The sequence below is a fragment of the Harpegnathos saltator genome, unplaced genomic scaffold (genome assembly GCF_003227715.2).
Source record: "Harpegnathos saltator strain DR-91 unplaced genomic scaffold, Hsal_v8.6 scaffold63, whole genome shotgun sequence".
Lineage (NCBI taxonomy): Eukaryota > Metazoa > Arthropoda > Insecta > Hymenoptera > Formicidae > Harpegnathos > Harpegnathos saltator.
In genome coordinates, this window is record NW_020230460.1 from 90,970 (window position 1) to 110,055 (window position 19,086).

Genomic DNA, 19,086 nt, shown 5'->3' on the forward strand with positions numbered 1-19,086 from the left:
AATCCGGCGGCGCGACGCCGCAGAACGCGCTCTCAGCTCTCACCGTTCCGTTTGCGCGTGCTTCTCGATACTGCAATCGTTGTTCCGTCGTGTTCGTGACGGTTGCGTGGTTAACCGCTCGTGATGCAACGTTTCTAACCTCCGTGACGACGCCGTCGATCCGTTCGACTTCGCGGTCAGCAGGTTGACAGTCGTAGAACGGTCTGGCGGAGAACTCTGGCACCTGCGCTAGGTTCGCGGTGGGCCGATGCATCGCTGTATGTGCGTGTGCATCGCGAAGTAACGCGTAATCGGGTTACGCGGTCGATCCGACGATGCCCCTCGGTGTTTTGTGAAAATTTGTCGTGGTCACGTGCGCAGAAAATGTAACTGCCATTCTCGCTTGTCGACGACAGGATATCGTTGACGCGGTTTCGTTGTCCACAAGCGTGATACCTCCCCCCTCTTTGGGAAAAATGAACGGCCAGGTGCAGTCGTCGAGGGAGAGGTTAGGTGAGTGGAGCGTCGTTCGCTGGTAGCGTTCATTGTCTCGGCTCCAGAAAATAATTAAGATGCTTCTCGTTGCGGAATTGTCAGTGATAAATATATTGCGAAACGACAGCGTGATAAGACGGATGGATTACGCGAATTTTTCAACGGCATTGTTTCCGATTCGTATTGACGAACGTTCTAATCGCTCCTTACTATGCTTGCCTGGTCACGCGATTATTTTGCAATGTTCACTGCGCCAATCGGAGAAACAATGCGGACGAGTTGATGGGCGATTTAAGGTACATCGATGGATACTTTAATAGGCACTATTTAAAGCTACTCAAAGGGCACTCTTCGAAGGTGCACCTGTGTGTGCAAGTTGTTAGATTGTTAGCTGTTGTTATCGCCACTTTGTTGACCGCCACGGTTAATTTGACTTCATTAGCGTATGTTGGTAAAAGCCAAATAATGCTGGCTCCGCATGTGCACGCCGTATCCATTGTAAACAAGATAAGAGTGCAAGGTGTATTCAATGGCCCTGTCAGCATGTATTTACTTTTATGATTTATTATAACAGCAGCATTGGACTACCGTGTCAACCGTCGTGCTCCATTATCTCGCAAATTCCGTGTTTTTCCAGACATTTTCTCAGATGCCAAACTGACGATATATCCTTGGATTCACAAATTTAAGGTTTCTGAAAATCCCAACGAATACGATCACTGGAAATCAATATGTTGTTATTAGACATGTATGAACCATACTATATCGAATCACCAAATTTTCCAGTCTTCTAAATAAAGTTTTCCAAATTCTCTATCTAAGAAACAACAAGCTGGTGGAATTAATTCAAAATTGTTCTGTGTTGTTGAGAGAGTCGGTATGATTTAGCTGTAACTGAATAAAAGATATTTTTTCATGGAACTGTGCTATACATATATTGTTTTTCTTGGGATCACCATCTCAAGATGAATCATAAATGGTGAAGTAAAGTTCGGCCAAAAGATCAGCACCTGTATTATATTATTTATTGAACATTAAGACTATGCTCTATCATCGTTACCATTGCGATATTTGCAATGTAATGCTACAAATATAACATCCAGATGTGCCAGGAATAGAACACAGTTGAACAGGTGTTATGTCATTTCAGACAGTTTTAGCTCTGACACAATGGACTTATTCAGGATGTTCGGCACTGACCGCGTCCCCGCTATCCCCATCTCGGATGCAGAGATACCGTTGGACGACAGTACAGAAGTCCCTACAGAAGTCGACAGTAAGGTGAAAACGAAATTGCTCTCTATGTGGAATAACGTTAAGTACGGTTCGTATCTCGTCTAGATACTTCGCGAAGTCGTGGCAGAGCACGGGCTCCAGATGTACTGAACGTTTCTTTCCTTTCTCGGTCGCAGGATGGACCATGAAGATGAAAGCGAATTTCTCTAAAGAATCTCCCGTTTGGTTGTTGGGCCAATGTTACTTGAAAAAGTCTGAGGATCCTCTGGAGAACGCTTCAGAGGCTCTGGAGCCAGAAGGAACTGGCAGCCAGGTTTCTTTGGCGATGGATGCTACCAATTTTGAAAATACCATAGAGGAATTCAAGAGGGATTTCGCATCGCGTCTATGGCTCACGTATAGACGGGAATTTCCAATTCTGAACGGTTCCACATTCACCACGGACTGCGGCTGGGGCTGTATGTTACGCAGCGGTCAGATGATGCTGGCGCAAGCGTTGGTCTGTCATTTCCTCGGACGTGGTAAGTATTCCTATTTTCCGATTCTACCTTAAATTGCTACGAGAGACTTATAATTTATTTCTTCACAAAGTTCTATTTCAGATAAAGTTTGTGGATTACGTCACCTTGTGGAGAACAAGTTGAAACGAAGAGAATGTGCATTCGTATTCATATTGATAGAAACTCATGTTACTCTGTCCAGAATGGAAATGGCGGCCGGAGCAATCTATCGAGAACACTCAACAAATGCGAGACGACTCCAACCACCGTATGATCATCAAGTGGTTTGCGGATCAGTCAAAGCCTGAGTCACCATTCTCTATACACAGGCTTGTGTCTCTCGGCGCCTCGACGGGGAAACGAGCGGGCGATTGGTACGGTCCTAATTCTGTCGCGCATCTTCTAAGTCAAGCTGTGGAACGCACTGGTGAGCTTCCCAACAGCAAGCTCAGTCGACTGGCGGTATATGTTGCTCAAGATTGTGCAGGTATTGGCGATACATACGGTGTATGTATAAACGAATTAGCATGATATAAAATATAATTGTTATGCAACGCATTCCAAGTTACCTACGGTAAAAGTCAAGATGTATTATAGATATAACCTAACAGTCGATATATTTCAGTATATATGCAAGATGTCGAGGAGGTATGTCGTACTTCCGACGGTGGATGGAAGTCTTTGATACTACTAGTACCTTTAATGCTTGGCACTGACAAACTGAACCCCGTTTACGCACCGTGTGTGACGTCGTTGTTAACATTGGACGCGTGTATCGGCGTTATCGGCGGTCGACCCCGACATTCGCTCTATTTCATCGGCTATCAGGACGATAAACTGATTCACCTGGATCCGCATTATTGTCAGGAGACTGTCGATGTGTCGAAGGAGAACTTCCCATTGACTAGTTTTCACTGCACGTCGCCGAGGAAGATGTTGCTCTCGAAGATGGATCCCAGCTGCTGCGTGGGTTTCTATTTCCCGAACAGAGAATCGCTCACCGACTTCATGGAGACGATTCATTCAGTGAGTACGATAGTTTTTGACACGTGCGAATTTTCTGTGGACTTTATACATGTACGTTAATGGAATTCAAGTGAATGCATTCGTCTCTTCTTATTGTACGTGTATCTATTCAAGGAGTAAAACGATGATAAAATTGCAAAATTTAAAAATGTCACGACTCATGTTTACGGAGTTATTGTGGTTTAGAAGATAAAAATATGACTTGGACAAAGGAATAGAGGGTTAAGAAGAGACGCAAATGAATTAGGAAAAAGAAGATAAAGTGCGATAAGATACAAGGACAGTTTACATAACTAATATTTCTGTGTTACAGTTTGTGATACCGTCGAATCAGAAGACTGACTACCCGATGTTCCTTTTCTGCGAAGGAAGCAAAAAGGATCTACAGCAGGGTATCGAAGTCGACGAATGTCTTCTAGCTTCGACAAGTTCCTTCGACGATCACGAGACATTGGAGGATGACTTGTGCGAGTGCGAAAAGTTTGAGCTGCTACAGTAGTGAAATGACGAGAAATCAACAGATAAACTTAAACACAGCGGTCGCGCGCTTGCTCGAATATCGGCGGGAAATGTTAGTCTTGAATATCTCTATTACATCTCTACTTGTTCGTCCACTATTCGCGACAAATACTACTTTTTTTTCGTATATTCGCTCCTTTAGCGCATGTAGGAAAACGTGAAGCAACACATGAGCCGAATGTCGCCACTTAGAGCGTTAAAATCACGTCGATTTTAGAAACAACAGCGTCGCGTTTCACGCGATCAGGAGATAAAATTCGAATTTACGCAGTAACTAGTTTTATCGTTACATACGAAATTAAAAGAAGAAATTCAAGGCAGACACTTGAGCAAAATTGATCTCCGGCAAGAAGTTAACCGACCGTTCAGCTGACAGGTCATTTCTCGATGGTATAATGTATATATGTATACGAGATTATATAAGAATGCACAATTTTTCTCATTCTGGTTTACATGTTGATCTCAAAATTTATAGATTGCTTGATCGATCGTTGGTATTAATGTTCAACTTGATAAGACTTGATCGCATCCACGTGTCAAGCGTAAGCGAGTATTTATTTTTCTTAGGAGTTCAGGTGTGACGCGTTTTTCTTTCTTTTTTTTTTTTTCATGACTTGCAGCATGCGTCAGGATTTCGTTAAATCACCCAGATACTTAACGATACTTAATAATTTTAAATTTTAATTTGCGAATTCTCTCTAATGTATGTAACAACGATCGAGTGGATCATGCAGGAGCTATCTACTCGGTAATCAAGTCTGATTTATTTAGAGGAGTTTAATAAAGCGCTAATTTATTTATTTATTTATTATTATACGTAATTGGGCGCTAAGTGATTTCAGCGTTGAAAACCGAGCGGGAGGTTCGGGGAGTGCGAGTGTGTGGTATATACAAGCTGAGGCATCTAATACAGGATACACCTAAATATTTCGAGGAATTTCGACGATCTTAAAGTCTCGAGAACAATAATTTTAAGCGAATTTTTGTCCCTATTAACCACAGCCGTCCCTGCGAACTATAAAACTTTATACTTGACCGTATTTTCGTATTGTGTCAGAGGCAACAGAAATATTTAGGTATATTCTTTTGGATGTATCTCATCCTGTATATGTATATATATATATATATTATATATTTATATACGTATGTGTATGCGTATATATTGTACTCATACTGTTGAAAATGTACACAATATCAAATATTGTTGTTATATCTCTCTTACATCAATAACGCAATACGCACGGAATAAAGTGAGGGAAATGTATGGCAATTATATGTTCGTGAGTACACTTCTCGTGAATCAACGCGAACGATAATTGTCACTTTGTACTATATACTTTGAACTTTGGCTAAGCAGCGGCAAGATTCGCGCAAACTCACTTGTAAAAAAATAGAAAAAAGAAAGAAAGAAAACATCACACGATAAACCGCGAATGAATTACACTACGATATTTCGTTTAGATTATCTTTCATCTATCGAAGACATTTGCTATTATTGTCGATATGTCGGAGTTGGCTGTCTTTGGTGTGTATTTTACAGCTTAACGCGATGGCGCGCGTGTGCGTACGAAAGTGCGTCGCGAGCGAAATACGCGCAGCGTATTTTTGGCCGTTGTAACCGCAGTCGTTGCCGCCAGACATGTTCCTGCTCATTACGTAGAGATCATACACAGTGTGTGTAAATCGAATCGGCCTTGGATAGATCCAAGCGGATCTGCTTACTTTAATTTTTAGATGCGAGAATATATAAGAATATTCAATGTATTAGAGGTATTGGAAAGTCTTTTCGTATTTTAAAACCTTCAATTTCCGTGGTTATAGTACGAGTTCTTAATTTTAATCCAGAATTAATCTAAATTCCAGACTAGTTAACAACATTTCTTTATTGTGTATATCAACTTTTATCAAGATCGAACTTACTCTTTGAAAATAGCAGCGTTTGGACCAAATAAAAAACACGGAAAAACGAAAAGACTATCCCTAATAAAATTGGAATTGAGAGATGCAACTTCTAGATACGAGAATATAAAAGAATCTTTGGGCATCAGAATGGATAGTAAAATATCTCTCATAGGCTGTATCTAAGAGTTCAATAGATCCAGACGTATTGAATCTATGTGACCATTCGATTTGCTCAAATGTTAGAAATGTTGCGCCACGAAATCCTTGATCGCCGGCCACATTTCGTTGGTGGTGTTACCGCGGAATTCTTTCAGTATCCTAATATCTCGATAAAACTGCACGACCGGTTCAGTCTTGGTCGCGTAATCTTGTAGCCTCTTCTGTACGACTTCCGGCTTGTCATCCTCTCTCTGACTTAACGGCTCACCGGTTACATCGTCTTTACCCTGTAACGTGAGTGACGCCCATTCAATCTCTACCGCGCATTAAGCCGTCTAATTGTTAGACGGTAAACATAAAGTTCAATGTTAAACGCGTCATATGAATGTAGCAAATAAGAACAAAGTCGATGCTGGGTTCTCCTTTTGAACTGGAACCGCGTTATTATCGAGCTCTTGGATTGTGTAACTCGTACCGGCACTCGTGGATCGTTGAAGCCGATGTTGTAGACCCTACCGCTGGGCAGGTGGACCCATCTATTCTTCACCCTGTCCAGTATGACGGAAGTTGGTACCACGAGGTTCAACACAACACTGATCGGATGCAGTCTCTGCAGCTGCTCCGCCTGGGCCAACGTCCTCGGGAATCCTACGTCGATGCCAAGATATGCATTCGCATTTAGTTTACTCATATAGAAAGCGAGAGATAGCCAGGATATTGTTCATGGTGATTGATACGTGATACCGGCTGTACAGTCAACCAACTGCACGCGCGAAATTGGTAGCAAGAATCGGCGCCGGTATAACTTCGCAGAGTTTATATTTCTAGGCCGGTTGTTCCAACTTCTCGGTAAGTTGACTGATGGTTAAATCATATGTTTATTTTTGTTTTCCTTGAATTTAAACGAAGACAGACATATGATTATTATACATAATATGATTAACTATCAGTTAACTTACCGCGAATTTGGAAAACCGACCCTATGTTTGAATATTTTGATAAAGATCATCATCCTTTTATTCTCTCTCTCTCTCTCTCTCTCTCTCTCTCTCTATATATATATATATATATATATATATATATAACTTTTGTTCTAAGGCCATGCTTAGGTTGATGGAAAAATAAACATGGACAACGCGACATTGTCTACCTGCCAAAAATAATGTGTAGTTTCGTTGTTACGAGAACCATATTCAACGGCCACGAAGACCGACAAGGGGCTATTGTGTTTTTACTCGCAAATTTCGTCCTGAGTTATTGATTCAATCCTTGGCTTCGATTCTCGCGCTCGTTATTTCGCTTCACTCACCGTCCAGCAACCAATTTGGGCTCTCCACCGACTCGATCTCATGGCTGATCAAGGATATCATTGTGTCGTCCGGTACGAAGCTGCCGCTATCCATGTATTTCTTGACGTCCTTACCCAGATCTGTGGACGTAACTTTTCTGTAGAGTCTCGTCTGTCGTAAATGAGTGACCAATACTTCCTTCAACTTTTATCGAATCGTACGATCGCGGGGGTCCCATTAAAAATTATTCGAATGTTTCGTCAGAATTAGCAGTATCTCGTGATAAATTGAGATTCCTTCGAGCGTATGATGTGAAAAGAAAGAAAAAAGTACGAATGAGCCGACGTTTCATCTCTTAACGAAGCTACTCGCACATGTATTCAAGATTAATAGATCGACGATAATCTGAAGTGTCTTCAATTACGCGGCGCGGAATCGGAAATAAAAGGAACGCGATAAAACAGCGCGATGATTGAAATGGATAATTCAAAGATGCGTGTCATCGCGGGTACCGGACGTAATGGGAAATCAATCGATAGTCCTTCGGAATTTCTCGACAGCGGCAGAGTACGCTCTTATCACATAAAGTTCCGATCTCTTGAGATAAAGAATCCTCGGAAGATAATTGAGATTAACGAGGAGCCCAATGGCAGAAAAACAAATGGGCACTTTAGTCAGGAAAACGGGAAATTAATGCGTCGAACGGATATAATGAAGACCGACCGGAGCCGAAAAGTCGACCTAATTGTACAATCAATCGGCGCGTTAATTGTTGTAATCTCCCGCGACGCTCATGAGGCATTTCTCGTTGCGTACGTACCGGTGCCAGTGGAGACATGGAAGCGCAGCCTGTCCCCGCTGGAGATGTGAGCGACGTCGAATCGCTCGACGATCCTGGAGGAAACGGTGCCTTTGCCAGAGGCCGGCGCGCCCAATATTACGGCCCTGAAGGCCGCGGCAGCGGCGGCGGCGGCGGCGGCGGCGGCGCGGCACATGGAGATCGCAACCATGAGGTAGAGCCAACGGTGCAGCCCGCGCAGCTTCTTCGTGACGATCAGCGATGACGACAACGAGAATCAACTGCGGGTGCGAAGATGCGACTCCTGACGTTTCACAACGTCGTCGGCTCGTCGCTGAGGCCGGAATCTGTGTGGCGTGTTGGACACACGCGCTGGCTCCCCCCATTCCCCTCTACCAAGCGGACTTTGATACGACGAGCCGATGATAAGGTGAAACCAACTGGCGAGTCGCCCGCGCTTCACTCGCGCGACGCACTGCATCGTGATGCAATCGGACACTCGATCTCGTAATTGAGGGTCACATCGAGTAAGCTCACGCAAGCGTTTGCGAATGACGAGCAATGAGCGAGCCGTAACCTTGTTCTGCCCGCGACGTCATGAGCCACGTGACGCGCGCTTCCACTGAGATGCTACAATTCGAATTGTGATCTCATTAGAAGCGGTTAGTAATTAGCGTGATTACCGTAATTAGAGAGATTGCAAATCACCTTGGCTGGCGTGAACAGCGTAGACATTGCAGGATCTCAAGTCTGCTTCGTTTTCGAAAAATTTGTGAACACTAGTGCGATAAGTCCCAGCGAAAGAAAGTACTCTGTTTCAATCTAACGCTTATTGTTATACCAGTGTGCACCTCTTCATAAGTAGTTTAGTAGTAGTGGTTCTTTGCTGGCTCCGGACTGCATTCAGCTTTGTTCATACGCCATTTTCCCGTGGTCAATGATTATGAAGGTAAAAGAAAAACAGGGACAACGCGTATGCAGTCCCCACGATCAAAAAATATACGTAATTACAGGAACCACATCCAACCGCCACGGAGGCGAACAAAAGACCCTCTTCATAAGTTTGTCGAAGACGAATAGGACACGTCACTTTATCGATATATCGACATCTATCGTGTATCGTAACGATAGATCGTGCGTTCCTAACGAAGTTAGCCGCAAGTTAGCCGTATTTTTGAAAAATGTCGCGTATGATATTTCATGAATGTCACTAAATATCACGATTCTCAGCCAATTAAATTGCCCCATTGATGAAATATCGTATATACGATATTTTTCACAAATTTTCGAGAATAAGAGCTCCGTTCCTGCGCCAACCTTGATCGACTTGATCGGCTGGTCATTCCAACGGAATTAATCAATCGCATCCGTACGTTGATTAGATTGAACAGGTGCGATTGGCCAATTCCGATGGAATAACTAACCGGTTATAAATCAAGCAAGTTGGTAGAAACGGCCGTCCTCGCGTTGGCCACGCTGACGACGCGACAAGATGGCCGTGCGAAATTGAAATTCGAGCAATTGCAGGCGCTTTTCTTTCGAATTGTCCGACGTTACAGGCATATCGCAGGAATTACGGGACCCGGAATCAAGCGCTGACTGACCGAATCCGCAGTGATGTCCGAAAATTTTTACGAGGAGACGATTCGCCGGATTAACCAGGCGCAGATAGAGCTGAAAGTCCGTTTGGAGCAAGTGTCCAAGTTAAGAGGTGAGTAATCGTCGGGTCAGATCGTTTCGGAATTTCCTCGTTTATAAACCGCTCGAGGCTAACCGATTATCGTGTTCAATCGCAGTCGATTGTGTGATACTGCAGCTGGAATTGCTGCAGCTTTACAAGCCGCAGTGCCTGGAGATCTTAGAAATGCTGCGAGACGTCTCGGCGTTGCCGCCGGAAAGACCCGGCGATAATGGTGATAATGGCGATCATGGCGATAATGGCGGCGTTGAATCACGCAACAACGAGGTATGAAAATTACAGTCATCATGTGGCGCGCATCGTTTATGTTGAAATATATTTATTACATTTGAATATATATATATGTATGTATGTATGTGTGTGTGTGTATATATATATATATATATATATCGGACTATGACACATCGAGCATGTGTGTACGTGTGTATGTTTGTTAATCCGTCCCAGCGAGAAACGGCTCATCGTTCGACGTCGAAACGACATCGGATCGATGTCGAGAAGTTCAAATCAATTCGACGTCAATCGACGAGTCACTTCTCACTGGGGTAACGCCGTACAACGTTCGATACGATAGAGTATACAGTAATAGATATAGAGATTTTGCAAAGATAGACTCTTTGGAAGCTGCGTCGAATATTCTTTCCATTCTTTTCTCTCTTTCTCTCTCTCTCTCTCTCTCTCGTGCGCGCGCGCGCGATTTCTTCCCTCTCTTTCTCTGCTTTTCGCTTTCCCCGAAAGTCACCGCGTCGCACTCACGGCGAGAAGACGCGCGATTCGGAAACGTTTCGTGCACGATTTGCCGAGACTGTGGATAATCATCATACATGCGGAGGTCACGAGATCGCGAATGAACATTCGCTCCCTTCCCTTTCCAGCTTTAGATACTTAACAACGATTCACATAGTCATATCGTACGATATCTCATTTGCGAGGCGCTCGTCCGCATTTGTGTCATATGTTGGGCGTCGGTTACGGCTCGTTCATTATTGTCTCTACCTATAGTTCGTTAAGTCGTTGTTCAGTCGCAAAGGAGAAGACAGTATCGAGAGCGGCGGGGGGGAACGGGTAGGGGGAGGGGGGAGGAAGTCGTTCAGACAAGAGCGGCGCACCTCGCAAATAGGTAATAAAACGCGTCTCGTCTCGAATTTTCGACTAATTAACCGCGCATCTCTCCTACATTCAGGACTCTCGAATTCTGTCGGCGAGGAATCGATACGTGAATCCGTGAAAGCAGCGTCGCGTGCGAAAAGAGCTGTCTCATGTGTCGGTTGTCGTATGTGTATCATCGCACCGATCACACCAAGAACAGCACTTTCAAGACCAGACACGTGACCTCGAATCGAGAGCAGGCTAGCACGCGATACGCGAGCTATACGCTCTTCCTCAACCACGTCGTTCGTTTTCAAGACGACCACTCGATTCGAGAACACCGAGTCTGTGTATGAGCAGCCTCCCTTAATCCCTCGGCAGGCAGTCCCGAGGCGAGTCCCTTGGGCTGTCGTGGCACGAAACGAGACAAGTTGCAGTTGCGGTCGACAAAGAAATATCAAAAAATAAAGCCTCTCGCGCTTCTTGGATAAAGCGGCACGACTATGGAATCGCTTACTCGTTGATGCGCTCTGCTCCTTTGCCTCCTTCAATGAGGTCAGAGCCCAGCTAAGAGTCCAACGCGACTGGACTGAACGCCGTGGTACTCGCTGAGGGGTTAATATGCCGGGGTGATATGCGGTAATCTCGAACGACGCCTCATTCGACGACGGAAGCTTCCTCTCGACATTGCGCGGTTGACCGACGCCGAAGAATGCCAGTCGTTTTTCATTTTTACGGGTCTGAAATGTTCTGCTGCAGTTCCGGCGAGTAAACAAAGCGGCGCTGCATGTATATGTCACGATAGTGTTGCAAGCACGATTCACGCCCAGAGCTACATTGCATCGTCGAGGGCGGTGGCCGCGTCTGCACTATCAGATAGGAAGTCTCCTGGCACAGCTGGTCCCTCTCGAGGCTGGAGCTCGCTCCGAACCTAGGCAAGACGATTTGTCCTTCCTTGTCCAGCACGTCGCACACCGCGTTGGCCTCTGCTACGTAGTTATTGAGACATATTAACAATCTATTCTTGCCATGCTCCTGGAAAAAACAACAGGGCCTCAGTATTCGAGTATTAGAGATTGTCAAGAGAAGAAAACGAAATTGGAGATTGTTAATCAGAAGTTCAAGCTCGGTCTGTCTTCTAATCTCTGATATCGATTGATAGTCTGCCACGTAGTGGCTACATCGCGTTCATTGCAAAGTTCCTATAGCATATAACGAGCGAATAATGTGTGGACGTACGCAGGCTTTGCAGATCTGCAGCTTCATGCAGGGTGCGAACAATCGAAAAGCGTTCTCGTTCAATTTGTCCGCGACTCGGCATTGCAACTCGATCGCTCTCATTTCGGGACAGTCTCTGGTCTCCTCGACGGCTGTGACGAGTGAAACATTAATGTTGTAATGTTAGTAAAACATTTTTAGTTAACTCTGAGCATAAGGAAAGAGGACTATATCTCGCGACAGAAGATAAATTATTGCTAGATTTTTATCAAGGATAAAAGCCGAGTGAGGGATCTAGTTCGCTGGATTCGAGACATAAATTGAGCGATGTGTGTATAATTTATTACTCAACCCTCTTTTCTCGCCGATTATACTTACCATCCCCTATATTTTTGTTGACACTATCGCGTTTCTCGTCGATTTTGTCATTAGCACCACCATTGCTATTGGAATTTCCGTGACTGTTGTCACGAGAATTCGACGTCAAATTATTCTGCACCTCCCTCTGTGTCCTCTGCGCCTCCTTTTGAGCTGCGATGTTGTTTCTGAGATCGCTCAACGCCTTGCGCATCTTCTGCAACGAATACGCCGTTGCCATCCTCGTCATTAATTTGTCCTTCACCTGTCGGGTTTTTACGGATTTTTGTACATCTATTCTTTACATGTTGTTATTATTATTATTATTATTATTAAATTCACATTTTTAGATTATCTTATTAAAGGTCACGATTGTAATGCAGGGAATTTTAAGAAAACATAAAATTTAGTTATCATCGTGTACAGAATCTTTATATGTAATTTAGTTCAGTCATTTCTTTTTTCTATAGATTACGAATTATTATTAAAATCATTAAATGGATATATAATTTAAGGTCATTAAATTAATCACTGGAAGGTTCGTAAAAAGCAGATTTTTGTCAAAGCAATTTTGTTCTTAATGAAAAATTTTCAAAGATGAAATTTTAACCATTGATGAGTTAGTTCGAAGTCTAGGAGGAACTACCTTCTGTAGATCCGCTTCGTCCTCCAAGTTGGCATATCTCAAAGCTTCCTCGATAATCAAGTCCTTGATGTACTTCAACTTTGAGTCCATCTGGTCGAACTCGTCCTTCCGTTCGCTCTCGTCCTCTTTCGATTTCAAGTTCTCGGCCATGTTCTGTCGAGACATTTTATCGTTAGCATACGCGAACTTTCCAATTATTTGTACAATTGTTTACGAAACTGTACGTCCATACCTCGTAATAGCGTTGCAATATCCATTCGTCGTCCTGATTCTGCGTTCCCTGACCAGCCATGAAAGTAGCCTTCTTCTTTCTTCGGTCGATGCCGAAGTATTGCGACCAGTCGACGCTCTTTTTCTTCACTTGGACGAATTTTGACTTGGCCGCCTTCGTTGCGTTCTCTTTCGGCAATGACGTCGCGTTCACTGGAGCATCCAGCGGAATATCCAATTGCATAACCATCGCACTTTCATCGTGACCGTGATCGTGAGCTTGATCATGATCGTGTATGTGTCCTTGACCGTGATCCTGCGCATGATCCTGGTCCTGATTGTGGTCATGTTCCTGCTCCTGCTTATGCCTATGATCATGATCGTGATCGTGATCGTGATCGTGATCGTGGCCGTGGCCGTGATCGTGATCGTGGTCGTGATCGTGATCGTGATCGTGATCGTGATCGTGATCGTGTTCAGAGTGGTGAGTGCGATTGTGGGCGTCTGTAGATTGCGTGCCGAATAAAGCTCCCAGGTCTTGAGCAACCTTGAAGTATATATTTAGCGATATATTACGTCATTATATGTTACATCAAGTTACGTTAATAAGAATAATAATACCCACGGGCGGCAGCAACGACCGCGGAATTGAAGAGCTTATATTAGTAAAAGTGGAAGTTTCCAGCGTTGCGTAACCCTCCCCCTCTCTGCGAAGTCTGTCGCAGCATTACAAAGACAAACGAGAGACGATGTTGGCCTATTGTAGCGGTCAATATGTTACAAATACAATGTTTATTATTTGCATTTAGTAGTGTCGAATACTTCAGCTAAATAGTCATTTTACCGTCCGCCACTACTAAAAGTAAATAATTTCATACTTTTTTGTAATACATTATCGACCGCTACTAGACTAGCGTTGGCTCTTGTATATTTTTACCCTGTTAATCATATATCTTGAGATTCTTTAATTTTATTCATATCGAAGTTTCCTAAATTTATTTTTTTTCCTAATTTATTTGTCGTAAAAGTGCTTTTGTTTCGGCTACAATTATGCAAGTTATGAAGTGATTGCATCTCATGAAACTAAACATGTGACATTAATTATCTTACGAAATTAAAATACACGGTAACGTGTATTTTTAATTATGACGTCGATAATCGTTCTTTTTATAATTCAGATTTAATTCTCCCAATATTTCGTAACTTCCACTTTCGCCGATATATCTTCGAACTGTCTTGAAAAGTCCGCATTTCCAAGATCACGTGCTCGCGAGAAGATTCTCGCGAGCTTCCAACAGCTTTTACAATGGTACACGTGATCCTCTGTTTTAGATGACTCTACTTGAATATGGACTTGAAAAGATTCGAAAGCAAGCGCGTCTAATAGTGCTAATTCTAATGGTTCTACTGAAGCAGCAAAAGCAGCGAAACTCAATTTGCATGTTGATTGACACGCGATTTAATAACGACTCGTAAACGACTGTTCAATTTCGCGTTACCGACTTAAGCGCCGCTTATTATGAGACAATCTTTTCGACGATTTGTATCAATCATCAATCAGAACCGAAGACTTCTTTTGTCAGGAGAATCGACACGAACTTCGACATGATCTCGGTAAACACATCGTATAATGTTAAAGATGTAATATGTCACATTGCCACATGACGATACTGAGCACACATTTCGAAAGATTTTATTGGATATTATAAACAGATATACATGAACAGACATCATAAGTATAGACGGACAGATAAAGTTGCCATTTGGCAACATCCGATTAACGTTGAGATTAATTGAACCGGATTTTTGCGCGACGACTGCGTGAATGAAGTGCCACTTCATACGAGCCATTTCGTACCAAGACTTAAGATTCAACGGATAGAATTTTATTGACTCATTGTTTTCGACCTAACGATTAAATAATGGCTTTCGATTCCGATGATGGTCACGATTCTCTTTCCTTCCCGTATCTATCTTTGTTCTTTCACTCGCGCGTATCATCATCGAGGGCAAATAAAACAACCTTGGGGTCGGTGGTCTTCAACTTGGTCTGGGGCGGTCTGGGACTTCTCTTAGCAACCGGATAGCGCTTGGAGAACTTGCGATAGCCACCGAACTCACGGCCGATCGGGTATCTTCCATTCACGTTCCTGCGCTCAGCTGGCGTGAGATACAGAATGCTCTGATCCTGATCGTGACCCATAAATTCGTTCTCGTTGCTGTCTCTCGTCTGGCCCCTCATCGACGAACCCTTGCCGTGCAGCTCACCCCAAGACATTGGTCCTGCAGTTCTGTCGGGCAAACGTTTTGCTTTCGAATGCGAGATTTCATCAGCGAGCGAAATAATTGTGACAGATGTTATGTTTAAATACAATTACATCTTATATATTATATATATATATATTATATTATTAATATAATATAATTTTTAATTAATACAATATAATTTATTATTAATTTAATTTTACGATTAAATACGATATAATTTGTGATATTATTTTAATTTCGCGTTATTGCTTGCGATGAGTATATAATTATTTACGGAAAAAAATTCTATAGTGATTTTAATATTTTTAATAATTTTATAATAATTTTGATAATTTTAATTCCGGATGCTCACGTGACGCTCACGAGGAAAAACGGCAATTTGAAATTAAGATCAAACTTTTTATGTGACTCGACCTTTAACATCATCGAGTCAGAAGTATACTTACTCGTATACTTTGTTCCCTCTACCAGCTCTGGATCTGTCGTAAAGCGTTTGTAAAGCGGCTAAATAATTGTCGCTGTCTTCCATCTCGTTCAGACCGTACGGAGAATTGTCCAGCGACTCGTCCACGATCAGTTTCGCCAGGTCCTTGTTGTCGATGTTCATCCAATCACCAGTTCCGCCGCGTTTGCGGCTGGAACTTCGTTCGCGCTCGCGGAAGATCGAGGCCACGGGCTCTTCCTGCAAGCAACATCACACATCGCACGTGGTTCAACCACGTTCCTGTTAGGAACCAATTTTCCCTTCCGCTTGGAAAGGTTACCGTCATTCGCAAAATGAAAGTCCCGACGCCGCTATTCGGCAAACAAAATGGTCGCGTCGTATATATCCCTGTCTATCCTCTTCGTTAAATAATAAATCGACGAGCTCACCTGCTCGGGCATGCTCTCTAAGTAGTCGAACACCTTTTGGAGTAAGTGCAGATTTTGGTAGCCATCCCCCACCGTTTCCAACTGGCCATTGTTATCTGAAACTGCAATAATATTGGACTCGTCCATGGACTCTCGTGTTTTGATCCTCATCACCTGGAGCTCTCAAGAAATTCAAGATTCAAGTAGTAAAACGAGCTCGTTTTCAACGAGCAGTCATCTGCACCGCCTCACATGTGCGTTTGAGTGTGTGAAGTAACCAATTTTCCATTGCAAATTAGTAATTAATCATACTCCATTATGAATCGTGAATGAAAAAAACGAGGCAAGAAGTATCGTTTGCAAAGAGAGATATTCTTTTCTTTTTTCTGTCTAAAGAGTTCCTTGATCGATAGATCTCGCCCTTACCGCCCGGTAGGAACTCGATCTCCTCGTCCTCCTCGTCGAGGTCCCGGTCGAACTTGCGGTCAGTGTTGCCGCCGTGATACTTGAACGAGTGGAGATCGTTGTAGTCCACCGCGTCCAGGGACCTCTGCTTCCGCACGACGGCGTCCAAAGCGCTCCTCAGGGACTCCTGGTTGGATTGCCGGGCGGCGGGGACCAGCGCGAGCGCGCCGGTGCCCAATACCAGCAGCGACAGCACCCATCCTTGCGATGTCATACTCGCAAGCTGATCGTAGGGAGCAGGGACGTAGAGTCATGCGAGATTGCGTGTGATACGCACATATTCTAACGATCGATTGCATAGAATTATTTTCCGACGGGAGTGTTACATCAGGTCGCCGCTGGCTGCCGAGGCGAAGCGAGGTCGAAAAATGAAATTACGGTTCTCAAGTCATTTTTGCTAATTGGATCGTAACGTTTGTTCTCTCTCTCTTTCTCTCTCTCTCTCTCTCTCTCTCTTCCCCCCTCTCTCTCTCTTTGATGCGTGTTCCTTGATTCACTTCGCGAGAGACTCGGGTCGATCGCTTTAACTGACGCAGAATTAAGCGGGAAAGCAACAAAGTAGTTATTCTTTCTTCTTACAACTACTGCGTTCTCATGAACATTAGTTGTCGCAGCCGTGTTCCGTATCGTTATAAATATACACACACCTATATTGATCACACCTATTTTGTATACTACATCGCGACGATATCGATTTTGTTAATAGGGTAGCGAAGTCCTTCGGGCAGCGAATGAAGACGTACCGATGAAATCTATGACGTAACGCAACTGCGACTGACACAAGCGGATTGATGGGGACGGCTAATTTGATCTGATATTCGCAGAAATTATCCGAGCTTACGATAATTAGAAGTAAAAAAGCACAGAGAGGAAGAGGGAAGATTCAAAGTGCACCGGAACGGCGTAATTAAACACACAAATACTATATAATATTATTATGTTGCAATGTTAGTATAGCGTACGTTCGGATCGATAAATGTCGTGTTATTGGAAAAATGTAATGTATATTTGCAGATAATATATATATATATATATATATATTCAAGTTTCCGCTGACGATTTAATTGACATTTGACTTAAAACTGCGTAATTGTCTCCCTCTTGAGGGACGTTCTGATTGTCGAAAGCGTTAATGAAATTTGTTTAGCACGGATGATCAACGGACAAGGTCACAGTCAATAATGACCCAGCGGCCTGGTCGTCAAAGACTAACAGATGGTCCGGGCACGAAACGCTCGTCCGAATCTTACGGACCATCCTCGTCTCGCGATCGGCCAGGCAACAATCTTGATAACAAAGATGTGGGAACGATATCGAAGCGATAAGAGCCGCATAGTTTGACGATTGCGAGTGAACATTCCGCGGCTGCTGAATGGGGTCGTTCGCGAATATGGGCTGCGGAATTGTCATTGCGATTATCGACGTGACCGTCATAAAAGCGCGAGCGCGCCTTCGGCGCCGGAGATTAATTAATTGAACGAACCTTCGACGAGGCGCGCGGCGTACCTGATTTTCAATGTCTCATCCGCGTGACACCCCTTGATCCTTCGGGCGAACTGCCAGCGAGTATTTTTACTGTAACAACGAACGACGGTTTACGGCGACGGCGGCAACGACGATTCCTGCGTGTGCACGGGACTCCGTCCTATTCTCGCGCGACCACCAATGGCGGCGACTTTTATATAGGGCGATAGAGGACGGATCGATAGAAACGCGCATGTGGAACTATCCCGTCGGCAGCAACAAGTAAAAGCGACCGGGGTGTGCCGCGAGATAGAGAGAGAGAGAGAGAGAGAGAGAGAGAGAGAGAGAGAGAGAGAGAGAGAGAGAAAAGGAAAGGATGAGAGACAAGGGATAGGGGAAACGAACGGATCGGAAAATTCTGCGTGCTCTCGCGTAACATCTCCCGATCGAAATCGTGTCGTGTATTCTGAAAGAAAAAAAGCCGGGAAACAGACGAGGCCGTTTGAAACATGTATAATGCTTTGCGTAACGCGCAGACGTTCGTCATGGAACATGTTTTAATTTTAGATAAGTGTTTAATTTTAGATAAGTGAAAAGCCTTACCGCGACGCATAGTGTACAAGCAATAAGAAGATGCCGCGACGATATCGCGTTTCATGCGAAATTAATTAATCGCGAGGAGGCCAAAAATGCGACTGTGTTATTCGCATTTATTACGAACATTAATCGACGCGCAGGGAGGTGATGGCAAGAGGCGGATGAAAAATGTTTTCTAAATCGTTATCCGGAGCGCGTCGATGGAGCACGTGCCTAAAGTCGTTTCGAATATTCCGCTGCGGAACGCACATTTTTCATTTATGAAAAGATAACGCGAAAGATCATCTATTAATTGCAATTACGACGCAGCTGGTACT

General features: G+C 43.8%; 4 protein-coding genes across 8 annotated transcripts; 2 read left to right on the forward strand and 2 right to left on the reverse strand.

The window, feature by feature from the left end:
• Positions 1–15: 15 nt before the first annotated feature.
• Positions 16–5,025, forward strand: Atg4b (Autophagy-related 4b). 3 transcript variants are annotated; one of them, XM_011141795.3, is made up of 6 exons: positions 16–492; positions 1,625–1,798; positions 1,887–2,231; positions 2,413–2,697; positions 2,836–3,236; positions 3,550–5,025. In XM_011141795.3, exons 1-6 carry the CDS (start codon positions 456–458, stop codon positions 3,733–3,735), a joined length of 1,428 nt encoding a protein of 475 aa, XP_011140097.1. In that variant the 5' UTR covers positions 16–455; the 3' UTR covers positions 3,736–5,025. The 3 variants fall into 3 exon arrangements, with proteins under 3 accessions (XP_011140097.1, XP_011140098.1, XP_011140101.1); XM_011141796.3 differs by lacking the exon at positions 16–492 and adding an exon at positions 509–770 and having other exon boundaries at positions 3,550–3,735; XM_011141799.3 differs by lacking the exon at positions 16–492 and having other exon boundaries at positions 1,625–1,755.
• Positions 4,338–8,504, reverse strand: Ak3 (Adenylate kinase 3). The gene is made up of 4 exons (XM_011141793.3): positions 7,926–8,504; positions 7,126–7,245; positions 6,292–6,464; positions 4,338–6,103 (listed from the first exon to the last, which is right to left on the reverse strand). The coding sequence occupies exons 1-4, from the start codon at positions 8,113–8,115 to the stop codon at positions 5,897–5,899; spliced, it is 690 nt and encodes a 229-aa protein (XP_011140095.2). The 5' UTR covers positions 8,116–8,504; the 3' UTR covers positions 4,338–5,896.
• On the forward strand, positions 8,253–17,605 carry LOC105183561 (uncharacterized). 2 transcript variants are annotated; one of them, XM_019841630.2, is made up of 4 exons: positions 8,253–8,334; positions 9,464–9,615; positions 9,701–9,870; positions 17,415–17,605. In XM_019841630.2, the coding sequence occupies exons 2-4, from the start codon at positions 9,522–9,524 to the stop codon at positions 17,469–17,471; spliced, it is 321 nt and encodes a 106-aa protein (XP_019697189.1). In that variant the 5' UTR covers positions 8,253–8,334; positions 9,464–9,521; the 3' UTR covers positions 17,472–17,605. The 2 variants fall into 2 exon arrangements, with proteins under 2 accessions (XP_019697189.1, XP_025160435.1); XM_025304650.1 differs by lacking the exon at positions 8,253–8,334 and having other exon boundaries at positions 9,312–9,615.
• On the reverse strand, positions 10,027–18,392 carry LOC105183560 (uncharacterized). Of its 2 annotated transcripts, none has more exons than XM_011141791.3 (10): positions 18,215–18,392; positions 16,670–16,931; positions 16,265–16,359; positions 15,838–16,073; positions 15,147–15,414; positions 13,146–13,670; positions 12,914–13,066; positions 12,289–12,532; positions 11,932–12,062; positions 10,027–11,727 (listed from the first exon to the last, which is right to left on the reverse strand). In XM_011141791.3, exons 2-10 carry the CDS (start codon positions 16,920–16,922, stop codon positions 11,425–11,427), a joined length of 2,208 nt encoding a protein of 735 aa, XP_011140093.2. In that variant the 5' UTR covers positions 16,923–16,931; positions 18,215–18,392; the 3' UTR covers positions 10,027–11,424. The 2 variants fall into 2 exon arrangements, with proteins under 2 accessions (XP_011140093.2, XP_011140092.2); XM_011141790.3 differs by having other exon boundaries at positions 16,265–16,365.
• Between the last annotated feature and the right edge of the window lie 694 nt (positions 18,393–19,086).

Coding starts and splice junctions, on each gene's coding strand:
- Ak3 (XM_011141793.3), bottom strand. CDS start 8,115: ATGGTTGCGATCTCCATGTGCCGCGCCGCCGCCGCCGCCGCCGCCGCC. Junction 7,246..7,925: donor CCATGTCTCCACTGGCACCG/GTACGTACGCAA, acceptor TTACGTCCACAG/ATCTGGGTAAGGACGTCAAG. Junction 6,465..7,125: donor CCCAAATTGGTTGCTGGACG/GTGAGTGAAGCG, acceptor GCATCGACGTAG/GATTCCCGAGGACGTTGGCC.
- LOC105183561 (XM_019841630.2), top strand. CDS start 9,522: ATGTCCGAAAATTTTTACGAGGAGACGATTCGCCGGATTAACCAGGCG. Junction 9,616..9,700: donor GCAAGTGTCCAAGTTAAGAG/GTGAGTAATCGT, acceptor GTTCAATCGCAG/TCGATTGTGTGATACTGCAG. Junction 9,871..17,414: donor TTGAATCACGCAACAACGAG/GTATGAAAATTA, acceptor TTTTGTTAATAG/GGTAGCGAAGTCCTTCGGGC.
- LOC105183560 (XM_011141790.3), bottom strand. CDS start 16,922: ATGACATCGCAAGGATGGGTGCTGTCGCTGCTGGTATTGGGCACCGGC. Junction 16,366..16,669: donor GATCGAGTTCCTACCGGGCG/GTAAGGGCGAGA, acceptor ATATTATTGCAG/TTTCAGATAACAATGGCCAG. Junction 12,533..12,913: donor ACGAAGCGGATCTACAGAAG/GTAGTTCCTCCT, acceptor AAAACCCGACAG/GTGAAGGACAAATTAATGAC.
- Atg4b (XM_011141795.3), top strand. CDS start 456: ATGAACGGCCAGGTGCAGTCGTCGAGGGAGAGGTTAG. Junction 493..1,624: donor GTCGTCGAGGGAGAGGTTAG/GTGAGTGGAGCG, acceptor ATGTCATTTCAG/ACAGTTTTAGCTCTGACACA. Junction 2,232..2,412: donor CTGTCATTTCCTCGGACGTG/GTAAGTATTCCT, acceptor TACTCTGTCCAG/AATGGAAATGGCGGCCGGAG.